This window comes from Canis aureus, chromosome 16, assembly GCF_053574225.1.
Source record: "Canis aureus isolate CA01 chromosome 16, VMU_Caureus_v.1.0, whole genome shotgun sequence".
Taxonomy (NCBI): domain Eukaryota; kingdom Metazoa; phylum Chordata; class Mammalia; order Carnivora; family Canidae; genus Canis; species Canis aureus.
Genome location: NC_135626.1, coordinates 61,796,987 through 61,809,865, shown reverse-complemented (window position 1 = coordinate 61,809,865; position 12,879 = coordinate 61,796,987). Strand labels below are relative to the sequence as shown.

The 12,879-nt window shown below is 51.7% G+C and overlaps 1 protein-coding gene across 1 annotated transcript; it reads left to right on the top strand.

The window, feature by feature from the left end:
• On the top strand, window positions 1-11,003 carry EIF4A3 (eukaryotic translation initiation factor 4A3). Its single transcript, XM_077854520.1, has 12 exons — window positions 1-221; window positions 1,952-2,024; window positions 2,612-2,678; window positions 3,114-3,176; window positions 3,750-3,882; window positions 4,078-4,158; window positions 5,819-5,960; window positions 6,341-6,479; window positions 7,255-7,370; window positions 10,333-10,440; window positions 10,529-10,656; window positions 10,780-11,003. The coding sequence occupies exons 1-12, from the start codon at window positions 53-55 to the stop codon at window positions 10,794-10,796; spliced, it is 1,236 nt and encodes a 411-aa protein (XP_077710646.1). The 5' UTR covers window positions 1-52; the 3' UTR covers window positions 10,797-11,003.
• The last annotated feature ends 1,876 nt before the right edge of the window (window positions 11,004-12,879 follow it).

Below are 12,879 nucleotides of genomic sequence, written 5' to 3'. Positions count from 1 at the left end.
TGCTTCCGCTTTCCTCCGCGGCGCGCGCTCCGCTCTCAGCCGACGCGGGATCATGGCGGCCGCGGCCACGATGGCGACCTCGGGCTCGGCGCGGAAGCGGCTGCTCAAAGAGGAAGACATGACCAAAGTGGAGTTCGAGACCAGCGAGGAGGTGGACGTGACGCCCACGTTCGACACCATGGGCCTGCGGGAGGACCTGCTGCGCGGCATCTACGCCTACGGTCGGGGGCCGCGGGGCGCGGGCGGGGAGGGCGAGGGCGCGGCCCGGGGTGGAGGGCGACCCCCGCCGGGCACCCTGCGCTCGGCCTGCGTGGGTGTCGGGGGTTCGGCGGGTCGTCCCCGGGCGCTTGGGGGGCGCTGCCGCCGCGGATGACGGGCAGGGGCCGGGCCCGCGCTGCCTGGGCCCCGAGGGAGCTCCGGGTACTTCGGGGAGCCGGGATGCTTCGGGCGCTGGTGATGGCTGCGAGGGGGCGGGTGGGGGCTCCCGGGGGGTTGACCTGTGAGCCCGGGTCTGCCCCGAGGAGCCCCTGGCACGACGGAGCAGCCGGTGCCAGTAGCCCGCAGCACGGAGCGGGGTGCTCTCCAGGGCCAGGAGGAAGCGCTCCGTGGTGGGAGCCCAGGGGCTACTCGGGAGCGGCAGGCAGGGCCGGATCTCGCCCAGCGCTCTGTGAGCTGAAGAACAGCTCGCATTTTGTTCCTAAGTGCAGAGGGAAGCCATGGGGTTTGAAGCAAGGGGAGTGGCAACGCTGGGGTCTGCACCCTCTGTGAGTCCGTGCGCTAGAAGGGGCATGAGAGGTGAGGCAGGGGAGGTGATGACGTTGAGCCGGGGAGGGGTTGAGGATTCCCCGGGCGTTGTGAGCAGCCGGTGGGTGCTGCTGGCGATTGCTCATGTGGGGAGCCCTCGGAGGCAGGGGAGTCTCAGGGGCCTGTGAGCCACCCGGCTGCAGGTGCCGGGAGCCTGGGGAGAGACCGTGTTGGGGGTCCAGACCGGGGCGATCAGCCTCTGTGCTGACGCCTGGGCCTGGAACTCCCTTTACCCAACAGTCCCTGGTGTTAGTTACCAGGTGTAAAGCAGAGAGGGGATGGGAGGTGACAAAGCGGAGGTGAGGCTGATGGTCCTACCCACCTCTCGGCCTCCCCGGCAGCCCTGCCCAAAACACTGTTTTTAGTTTCCCCGCCTGTGTGCTTGCTTGGATGGTCGCTGTGAGGGTTTTTTAAATCATCCGTGTTACAGTTTTAACTTTAGACGGGAAGTCCGGGCTGAGTTTTAAAAGGCTACCGAAGAGTAACTAAGATATATTTTATGCACGTGAGCTTTTGTTTACTTGGGAAATGTTTTTTTTTACCCTCTCCAAGTAGCCTCGTTCTAGAGTGATGTCGTAGCTGGTGAAGCTGCATCACAAGTGGAAGGAGCGCAGCGGGCACTCCGCGGAACGGCCCGAGCCGTAGAGTCATTGCTGTGGCAGACAGCACAGACAGCGTGTAGAGCTGATGCAGAGAGGAAAGAGGGGGCGGCCACGGTGCCACTGGATTCATTTTTCTTTCTTGTAGCATAAAAAGTAATGGAAATGTTAAAAGAGCAGCGCAGGCTATCGTAACGTACGCAGTGCAGGAGGAATTGAAGTAAAAGATGAGCCTTTCCCATCCATTCTCAGGAGCACCACCATTAACATTTGGGTGTTTTTTTGTTTTTTGTTTTTTGTTTTGTAATCTAACTGGGGTCTCTGCGTTCTGCAATGTTCCTTTTATAGAGATTTTGTCTGTGCACATAAGATCTGTGTTAGTGTAAAAATACAGTTCAACCCAATTCATTCAGCAGCTGTTTCTTGAGCTTTGGTGTGTTGGACTTTGCGCTAAGAGGGGTGGACGTGGGGGCTTAAAAAAAGATACCATCTGTGTCCCAAGGAGCTGCCAGTGTCCTCATGTTAGAACTTTCGCTTTCTTTTTACAGGTTTTGAGAAACCATCAGCCATCCAGCAGCGAGCCATCAAGCAGATAATTAAAGGGAGAGACGTCATTGCTCAGTACGTCACCGGTAGAGAATGGGGTTAGGTGCTTGTCAGCTGAGTACAGCGCTTTGAGGGGACCCCTGTTCTCCCTTTCCACATATGTGTCAGTAGCCCTTTCCTCAGCTTGAGCCACGGTGTCTTGTTTTTTGTTTTTGTGTCCTTTAGAAAGCTGTCATATTCTTAGCCAGCTTCACTTACCTAGCAGCTGGCATGCAGAATGGTTTAGCATACTCTCTTAATGGCTTTATTCCTGATTTGTGTTAATTTTAAAGACTTCTTTACAAGAAAAAATATTTTTGGAGGACGGTTATAGTCCAAAATTGCAGAAGAGAATTACATTTCTATAAAAGGGAGCCTCTTTTTTTGGAGTCTGTAACACCCGTCAGGGTTATAGATCCTGCGGCTCCGACTCCCCTAGTGCAGAAGTTGCATCCTCCTGATCTTACCTTATTGCTCGTGACCCCACCCTGGGCAGTGGAGGAGGAAGCCGCTGTCCTGCAGCTGTCCTGCAGCTGTCCTTTGGAGCACTGCTGTGGTGGGGTGAGGTGAGTGGGAACACATAGCCCATCCTTTTTCACCTCTACCTGTGTTTTCTTGAACAGATCACAATCTGGCACAGGCAAAACTGCCACCTTCAGCATTTCTGTCCTCCAGTGTTTGGATATTCAGGTAATTTGCCAGTCTTCAAATGAACTTATCTTTAATCCTCGGAAATACTTTTGTTTCTTTTGTAACTGCAGTGTCTGAAAAGGACGGTTTTTAAAAATGTGTACTTAGTTGTACTGACTCAAATTTTTCATGATATTCTTAATTACACACTAATAGGAGAGCTAACTAATACTCTGTCCTAAGTTCCTTGTCAGCTAAATGGAGAGAGACATTTTTAGTGGGCATTCTTTTAGTGGGCAAGCAAGAATTCTGCCCAGTGAACCCCATGATGACTGGGTTCACACATGAACTTACATTCAGGTTCCTTTGTCTCTATTAGAAATGAGATGTATGGTTAATGCGATGTAACATTCAAGATAGATCTGCATCTGACTTCGTGCAGTCTGCCTTGAGAATACTGAGGATTCTCTGTTTTCTGACAAATTATTTTACCAGGTTCGTGAAACCCAGGCTTTGATCTTGGCTCCAACGAGAGAATTAGCTGTGCAGATCCAGAAGGTGAGCCACTGAGAGTTAGTGCTGTATTCCCAAGTGCTGCTTTCTGATTCAGGTGTAAAAGGTTGGCTGGTTGATTTAATCTAATCCTGTTTTTTTCCCTCAAATTTTACTTCCTGATTTTTGGCATAAATCATTGTTATGATTTATGTTGCTGGTTTATACTGAGTCATTTTTACTGAGTCATTTTTAGTGTAGCTGGTATGATTCCAGTATCTTTTTGCAGTCTCAGAATTGTAGTTTTTTTCAACAAAGAAATCATTTTAGTAGTTATTTTTGTACTTTATATTAAGATGTTGTTAGAATTGTTTGTGAGTGGCTAAAATTATGAGTTTTACGTATTTCCAGGGCTTTTTGTAATTAAAGTGTATTTCTTTCATAAGAAACCAGTAAAGTGAACTTTATTTTGGCATGGAAGCAGGAGGTTGGGTCTTTTTGTAGTTTTATGGTGTAAACAATGGAGTAAGTAGTACTTGGTACGTCGGAGTAGAGATTACCTTCACTTTGGGGAAACTTGGAGGTCTCTGACTTTGGTCCTGAGGTGAGGCCCCAGACGTGACCCTTGTTTTAATTCAGGGTCTGCTCGCTCTGGGGGACTACATGAATGTGCAGTGCCATGCCTGCATCGGGGGCACCAATGTGGGAGAGGACATCAGGAAGCTGGACTACGGGCAGCACGTTGTTGCTGGCACACCTGGACGTGTCTTTGGTAAGTGCTTGGGGCGTTACAAGAAGTGCTTGAAGGACCCAGGACCGTTTCCATTTGCTGTGCTGTGTGGTAGAGCTTGCGTGCAAGTGATGTAAGAAGTAGGCAAGAGGCCTCAGAAATGCTCTGAAAACCAGGGGGAATGGCTGGCTGTTTCCTCGTGGTCCGAGGTCTAAGGATATCAAACTGATTCCACAGATATGATTCGGCGCAGGAGTTTGAGGACACGGGCCATCAAGATGTTGGTGTTGGATGAGGCTGATGAAATGTTAAATAAAGGTAGGAGTCACGAAAGCAGAGATTTTCTCTTGACTTTAATGTTAACATGTTCACATCGTGTAGCTGAAACATGGAGCTAACGCCAGTGTTCTCGGTGCTAGCAGATGCCCTCGTGCTCTCCGGGCAGCTGTGAACGTGAAGCTTGTACTTGGCTCTTGGGGAGCTGAGAGCAGTCACGGCCAGAACCACAGCATCTCCGCCCAGACTGGCGCAGCATTGCTCCCACATGTCTGGAGCTCAGCATAGATGGGGAGGTGTGCGGCTGAGATGAGGCGTGTAGAAATGCCTACTGTGGGTTGTGGGGGACACAACGGTGTGTCAGGGAAGCTAGATTTATGGCAACGGGGCGTCCCATTGTCTAGAGACTGTCATTTATTTAACTAGTTGTCCTGTTAGTTGTCTAGGCTGATTTTACTCTTTTACCAGTTAATAGGATAAATTTCTAGACTGGGACGTGTACTTTCTAGGCTTTTCATGTTGTTTCTACCTGAGTGTCTGAGGACAGATCTGTGATGCCTCTCTGTGTGGCAGCTGTGGCGTTAGTCCAGCGGTGAGGAAATACATCGTGAAGATGTACCTTGAGCCCGGGGCATTGTTATGTGCAGCGACAGGCAGTGCTCCCTCGTGTCTCCCCGCTTGTCCTTTCTGCACACGCCCTCCCCTTCGGTCTCCACATCATACTGGGGGGTATGGGGCGTCTCATAGACATCGGGGTCATCCAGGTGGAGGGAGTGCTTGCCTCTCAGCGCTCATCTGCTGCACGGGTGGGACCCTCAATGGTTCTGATGTCCAGGTCCCTGGAGGCTGATGCTGTCCTGAGGGCTGCCCCCCCGCCCCTCCAGCCCAGGGCTTCTCACCTGAAGACTTTGCTCCTCAGCTGAGAGAGAGGCATAGTGACTGGGGCACTCAGGTGGCTTCCTTAGTGTCTGAGGAAGCCATGGCTTGCTGGTGGCTCCTGTGCACCTGTCCCATGGGCAGCAGTTCTCAGAGTGAGGTCTCCAGACCACCAGGGTTCACGTTATCTGGGAATTTGTTAGAAATGCAGATCTTGGGCTCTGATGTTTGGTTACAACCTCAGTCTGTGAATGGGCTCTCTTGGAGGCTGGGGACCCCCTGTCTGGGCTTTCTCACACATACTTCCTGGCCCTGTCCTGCCCAGTCAGGCAGAGATGGGGGTGGGGTGAGTGACCTGTGGGCCAGGTCCCAATGATGGAGGTATAATTGACACGTGATGCATTAGTTTCTAGTACACAACTGTAATGATTCCGTATATACATATAGAAGATTTTTTTAACTGGAAGATTGTTTTATAAAAATCCAGATCCCTGGATTCTCTTAAATGTGGCTGATCTTTCCTCAGCGGACAGCTCCTCACAGGGTGGCAGGAGCTGGGACTGGGGTCCTGACTGCCAAGAGGCAGCCGAGGTCGTGGGATGACCCAGGGCTGGGGTTCTTTTGCTCTTAAGCGTTGGCACCCAGGCCTCCGGGTGGGGCTGTGATCCCCAGAGCCCACCTGGGAGGGGTGAGGAGCGGCAGAGAAGTGGGGCACGTGGATTTCCTGGTTCTGTGGAAGATTCCTGGGGAAACCTCACACCTCACAGTCGTCACTTCTCTGTCCAAGTGCAACCTTCAGACTCCCTGTGCCTCCTTCTGTGTCCAGGTTTCAAGGAGCAGATTTACGATGTGTACAGGTACTTGCCCCCGGCCACGCAGGTGGTGCTCATCAGTGCCACGCTGCCTCACGAAATCCTGGAGATGACCAACAAGTTCATGACGGACCCCATCCGCATCTTGGTGAAGCGGTAAGAACACCCTGCTTCTGGGTGGTACAAAAACAGCCACGTAGCTTGTATTTAAGCTTAAAACATGAAAATTCTTTGTTTTCTGGTTTGAGAAACCAGCTTACATATGTGTATTGCCCCTTGGCCCAGTAATTCGAAATTTATACACCACCTGATGGTGTTTGTCCGTCTGTGTTGTGGGGGTAAAATACATAAAACAGGGGCTACCTAGTGGCTGTTAAAGGCTCAGACGGGTCAGCATGTGGCCCGTATGGCGGGAGTGCTGACGGCCGGGAGCGGCGGGGGCCGCCGTGGGCCAGGCTAGGAGCAGTGCTCGGCTTGTGTGCGCCCTCAGGTCTCGGTGAGCGGATGAGTTCACAGCACTTGTCTGTATCTTCCAGTGATGAATTGACTCTAGAAGGCATCAAGCAGTTTTTTGTGGCGGTGGAGAGGGAAGAGTGGAAATTTGACACACTGTGTGACCTCTACGACACGCTGACCATCACTCAGGCCGTCATCTTCTGTAACACCAAAAGGAAGGTAAAGCAGTAGCTGTCTTGGCTGTTCAGTGTCCTTTTGGGCAAAACCGAAGGTTGGTTCTCAGAACGCAAGTCAGCCCTGCTCTGTAAAGGCTCAGAAGTGAACAGTCGGACGTATCCAGTGAAACCGAACAAGTGTTGATGCTGGTCTCATGACTGAGGCTTGGGAGTCCGTGGTTTTATTTATTTATTTTTTTAAAGATTTTATTTATTTATTCATGAGAAACAGAGAGGGAGAGGCAGAGACACAGGCAGAGGGAGAAGCAGGCTCCGTGCAGGGAGCCTGACGTGGGACTCGATACTGGATCTCCAGGATCACACCCTAGGCTGAAGGCGGCGTTAAACCGCTGAGCCACCATGGCTGCCCTAAGTGAGGAGGAGGGAGTCCATGGTTTTAGGTGGGACCCAGGCTTCGGTTTTTGTGGGCGCCCAAGTGATGATCATCTGCAGGCGGAGTGGAGAACCCTGGCAGCTCCTTCGAAACCAGAGGGGGAGTTGGGCTGCCTTCCAAGAGATTCAAATTTAAATTTAAAATGAGAACAGTGAGAGTTTTTTTTTTTTTTTCTTTTGAGAAATTTATATGGAACAAATAGGAGTTTTGCCCCGATGTGTGCTAGGAAAGTTAAGTTTTCTGCACGTCTAATAAAGATTCGTCTGAATTTTAAGAGCACTTGCTCTCAGTGTTCACACTGGTTCTGCAGGTGATCACGATAAAGTCCAGAACAGTCTGGTTTGGTTTCTGAGCTGACGGTGGCATCTGCTGATTTGATGTGCAGGTCGACTGGCTGACAGAGAAGATGAGAGAAGCCAATTTCACGGTGTCGTCCATGCACGGGGACATGCCGCAGAAAGAGCGCGAGTCCATCATGAAGGAGTTCCGGTCTGGTGCCAGGTGGGCCAGCTCCTCTGTCTGCACCCAGTCCCGCTGGTGGTGTTGCTCGGGCCCTCTGTCCGCATGCCTTGCCGGGTCCCCCCATGGCCCCAGGCCCTGCCTTCCCAGCTGAGGTGGGAACTGCTGCTGGTGCCCTAAGCTGGGTTAAGTGGTGGCAGCCTCTCCTGGCTAGGATGGTCGCCTTACCTAAAGGGTGTTTCTTTGTTGCCTGAATGAGGAGATTGTTCGCTCAACTTGCCATGATCTTTAACTCAATCCCACTGTGGTCAGAGGACGTGCATTGATGACTTGTATTTGGATATGCTCGGTGGCCCAGCACATGCTTATCTTTCATATGCTGCGAGTGTGTGTCTGCGGGCCGAGTGCCTTACGGAGGCCACACACCGCGTCCTGTGCCTGCCCCGGAGGTGCAGATGGTCTGCATCCTTGCCTGTGTTTCTCTTAACCGTCTCCTCGGAATTGGGGGCACCATGGGTGCAGCACTTGGAGGCTCAGTGTGCTCTTGCTGGATGTGTCCTAAGGTCGGGTCTGTGGATTCAGAACTCCTGTTTACGGAGGAGCTGTTCTTGTCACGGAAGCGTCTGTGTCTCCGTGGGGGTGCTTACTCCGTCCTGCTGTGATGCACCCACAGCGGCCACATCAGGTGGTCCCCTTGGGGCACCCTCACGACCTTGGCCTTCTGTTTGTGGCCCGAAGCTGTGGTTGACTTGGTGCACAGAGCACATAGTGTGTTTCTGTTTGGGTTTTCTTGTAGTCTAGTGGTGACCACAGCCTTTGTATCAGAGCCACTGGTCTGGTTTTGTTAATGTTGACACTGGTACGTATAATTTTATTTATTTATTTATTTATTTATTTATTTATTTATTTATTTATTTATTTATTTAATTTATTTAATTTATTTATGAATGATAGTCACAGAGAGAGAGAGAGGCAGAGACATTAGGCAGAGGGAGAAGCAGGCTCCATGCAGGGAGCCTGATGCGGGACTCGATCCCAGGACTTGAGCCAGAGGCAGGTAGGTGCTCAACCACTGAGCCACCCAGGCATCCCACTTTTTTTGTTTATTTGGGATTTCTTCTTGGTATTCCTTTTTCCCAGTTCTTATTTTGGAAAACGTCTGTACCGTCGTTAGTTGAGTAGCCTTCTTAGAGAACAAAGCGCATGTGTCCATCATCAGCACCTGTCGTGATGGGCACTGGGGCCGTTGTCCTGCCTGCCAGGCTGGGAGCTCTGACTTTGCTGACCTGCCCTTCTGTGGAAACTCCACAAGAGATCTTTGCTGTGTGACAAAATTATTTACTCAGTTACATATTTACCATTTGATTCTTTTTTCCTTTGGCTCTGACCTCCATTGGGGGTGGGTTTCCTTCTTCCTGAAGAAGTCTTCCTGTATTTAATTTGGGGCTGCCAGTGACAAGATGTCTGGAAGTGTTTGTTTCACCTTGAAATGCCTCCTTCCGACATCTCGAGGGAGGTATTTGCTGAGAGATTTCTAGGTTTGCTGTTGTTTCCGTTGGGAGGTCCCTGCGGTCCCCCTGCTGCCCACTGAATGGTCTCTTTTGCTGTCTCTCCCCAGCTTCTACCCTGATGAGTATCCGTGTGGCTTTTGTCTTTTTTCCTGCTTGGCAGGTGTCTGACCCCAAGCCCAGCCCACCCTCCCAGCCTGGCTGGGGTCGTCTCCCTCTCCCCCTGGGGCTGCGTGTGTAGGTGGTGATGTGGCAGTGACCCCTTCCTGTTTTGTTTTGAACTCTTCTGGTTTGCTGTCTCTCAATACTGAGTGCTTCTAGACCAGCCGTGTTTGATAGACCTGTAAGTCAAGCCATGTGTGTAACCTGAGATTCTCTGGTAGGCTCGTTAAAACAGATAAGGAGCAGATGAAGTTGATTTTTTAATATATTTTCTTTAACCCGACATGGCATGTCATTTCAATATTTTCAACGTATAATTAGCGTTAAAAATACTAATTAAGGTCTGGGGATTTTTTTTGCTTTCTTTTTGTGCAAAGTGTTCAAAATCCTGTGTGTATCTTTTTTTTTAATTTTTTTTTTTTAATTTTTAAATTACTTATTTATTCATGAGAGACACACAGAGAGAGAGAGAGGCAGAGACACAGGCAGAGGGAGGAGCAGGCTCCATGCAGGGAGCCCGATGTGGGACTCAGTCGCGGGTCTCCAGGATCAGGCCCTGGGCTGAAGGCGGCGCTAAACCACTGAGCCACCCGGGCTGCCCGTCCTGTGTGTTTCTTACACAACAAGAGCATCCCATTCCAGGGGTGCCTGGGTGGCTCAGTTAAGTGTGTGCCTTCGGCTTAGGTCATGATCTCGGGATCCTGGGATTGAGCCCCACATGGGGCTCCCTGCTCAGCGGGGAGCTCGCCTCTCCCTCTCCCTCTGCTGCTCCCCCTGCTTGTGCTCGTGTGTGCTCTTGCGTGCTTTCTCTCTTACTCTCTCTCTTTGTCAAACAAAATCTGTAAAATAAAAACTAAAATAAAGCCTCCTATTTCCAGATCAGGCACACAGCAGGTGCTCGTGGGCAGGCGGGCTGGTGGCTCCATGTTGGATGGTGCAGGCCTGTGGCTTGTCAGGTCCTGTCCTGGCTGTAGGGCAGAGTGGTGCGAGCTGCGTTTCACGTTTGAACAGCCTGAACCCCACATCGAAGTCAGTGACGCCACCGTGATTGACTCCTTGCTAGGCAGAAGTAAAATGTCTTGCCTGGTTATTGATGTGGGACTGATTTTCAACAAATCAAATCCAGTACAGTACGAGATACTTGAATCGTCTCATAGGATGGGGTCGCGTGGGAGCTAAGTACCGGACGTGCCTTTCCACGCGGGTCTGGTGTCGTCCCGGATGCCTCACACCTGCAGACGGCCTGTGTGAGGGGCGACCTGATGCGTTCACCTCATAGCCAGGCTAAAACTTTCTGACTAGGGTGATGGCCTCAAGTACCTTCTCTTTTACAGCCGGGTGCTCATCTCCACAGACGTCTGGGCCCGGGGGCTGGACGTCCCACAGGTGTCCCTCATCATTAACTACGACCTGCCCAACAACAGAGAGTTGTACATACACAGGTACGGGGGTTCCTTGTGGGTCTGCTTGTCGGCGGGCTCGGTGGCACCTTCCCTGCTGCATTTACTGAAGTGGTTCGTTCTCTTAAAGAATCGGGCGGTCGGGCCGCTACGGCCGCAAGGGGGTGGCCATCAACTTCGTGAAGAATGACGACATCCGCATCCTGAGGGACATCGAGCAGTACTACTCCACCCAGATCGATGAGATGCCCATGAACGGTGCGTGCCCCCATCACTCTGTTCTGTTTGTTCGGCGGAGGGGGGGGGTTCTGGTGAGCCTCTGGATGAAGGCACTTCATCGTGTCTGTTCTATTCCTTAACATATGCCTTCCTTTCCCTCAGTGGCGGATCTGATCTGAGGAGCTGCTGTGCTGACAAGGCGCTGGTGACCATCTGCCTGCCCGGTGCCCCGGCTGGGACATGCTTAGGGACAGTGTCTGGGTGACGGGGATTGTGGGGCTCTCCAATGGACCCCGGGACGAGCCGTTGGTGTTCTTTTCTTACCCACATGTAAATAATGCAGTGCTGTGAGTTTTTTCATTAAATGTTTAAAACTTTTCCCATAAGCTAACGTACGTGGTTTTTTTTTTTAAAAAAAATATTCCTTTGAGTAATCTCCACACCCAGTGTGGGGCCTGAACTCGCCACCCTAAGGTCAAGAATCACCCGCTCCACCAACTGAGCCAGCCGGGGGCCCTTTGATGGACGTTTCTTACGGTGCCACAGTCTTTTCTAGCACCTGCAGTGTGATCTTGGGCAACAGGTCAGGCCTTTTGCCCTGTTCTCTGGTCTCTCGAGTGGTAAATGGAATGGTAGACACCTCTGCAGATGTCCTCCCGTCGATCAGAATGATAGCACTGCAGACGCTCGGGTTGTGGACAGCTTCACCTACGACAGGTCATCAGATGATTCTGTTTGTGAAGGGGACTTCTGCTCTGAGCTCCATCCCGGAGAGACCGTGCCCGGCTCAGGGCATTGTGTGCAGGGCGTTTCCGTGCTGGCGGCAGAGACTGTCGATGCTGCGGTCGTGGCCATGGGCAGCAGCCGTCCTCAGTGCCGGGTCCCATGTCTTTGGGGCGGGAGGGAGGGAATCAGGAGGCGGAGTGAGACTGCAAGTACTTGTCTCTCAGGTGGCCACCAATGTGTGCATCAGGTGCAGAGGGACAAGGTCAGGGGCCCTGGGCCGATCCCTGGAAGGAAGGACTTGCCGCCAGCTGTACTTCTGGACTAAGCACACCATGTTACGGTAGAGGAGAAAGGGGTACACGCGGGGCGTCAGCGGTGACCGGGGAGGAGATGGCAGGAAGCCAGCTGGAAGGTAAGACGCCTGAGAAGCTGAGCTCAAATGTTGTCTAAGAAAGATAGCAACTCAGGTAGTCCCGAAAACGTCCAACCTCAGGTGGCCCAGGTGTGCTCTATGGCTAGCAAAGGTTTAATAACCTTAAGTGTTGCAAGGGTGTGGGAAACGTGGTGGTGGTGTTGATAGGTACAGACTTTCTGGAAAGCAGCCTGGCTCCGAGCAGGAGGAGCAATTAAAATTGAGGAAGTCATTTTCCCTTAAGCAGTAGTCTGGACTGTAGGTGCACACGTGCATTCCCCACCGCGTACTACAGGACCGGAAGGGGGGTGAGTGCTGGGCACTGGGGGCTTATAGGGGAGCTGCAGCACTTGCATCGGTGCGAGTAGGTGGGGGATGTCGGGAGGGCAGCTGGGACACTGGCATCCCAGCCCTAATGGGTGTAGCTGAGTCCCATGGCAGCTGAGCACTGAGAGAAGCAACGGGGCTGCCACGCCCTGCCAGGCAGATGTTCAAAGCCATTCAACATTCAGTACTGAATTTTTAAATATTCAGTAGCTATTTTTAGTGATTAATAGCTAAAAAGTGGAAATAATCCAAATACCCATCCACTGGGAAGTGTGGTTAAGTGCCCATGATGAATATTATCTAGCAGGTCAGGGGAGCGTGGTGCTGACACCTGCCACAGCTCCGGGGGGACTGCAACCACCTGCTCCAGGAGGGCTGCCAGCCACAGGCCACGTGCTGTGTGATTCTGTTTCTGTGAGATGCCCCAAACAGGTGAATTAGGCAGCGAGTAAGCCGGTGATGGTTTACCAGGGGCTGGGGAGGGCGGCCGGGGAGTGCGTGCTCCGGGGAAAGGTTTCTTCGGGGGAAGATGGGAACGTTCAGGACTTGGATAGTGGTAGTGGTTGTGCGAGTCTAAATTCAGTAAACATCACGGAGTGGTAGGTTTTAAAGTGGTGAGTTGTGTATGAGCGGTACGTCTCAAAGATTGAATGGGGAATCGGACACCTCCTCCAGTAAAATTATACTTAAAACTGGGGATGAACAAGGGGAAAGTAACTTGTCTGAAGTCCCAAGTTAAAAGATTGTTAGATTGGGTTCTAAAACAAGACACAGCAGTACACTGCTTACAAGAAACA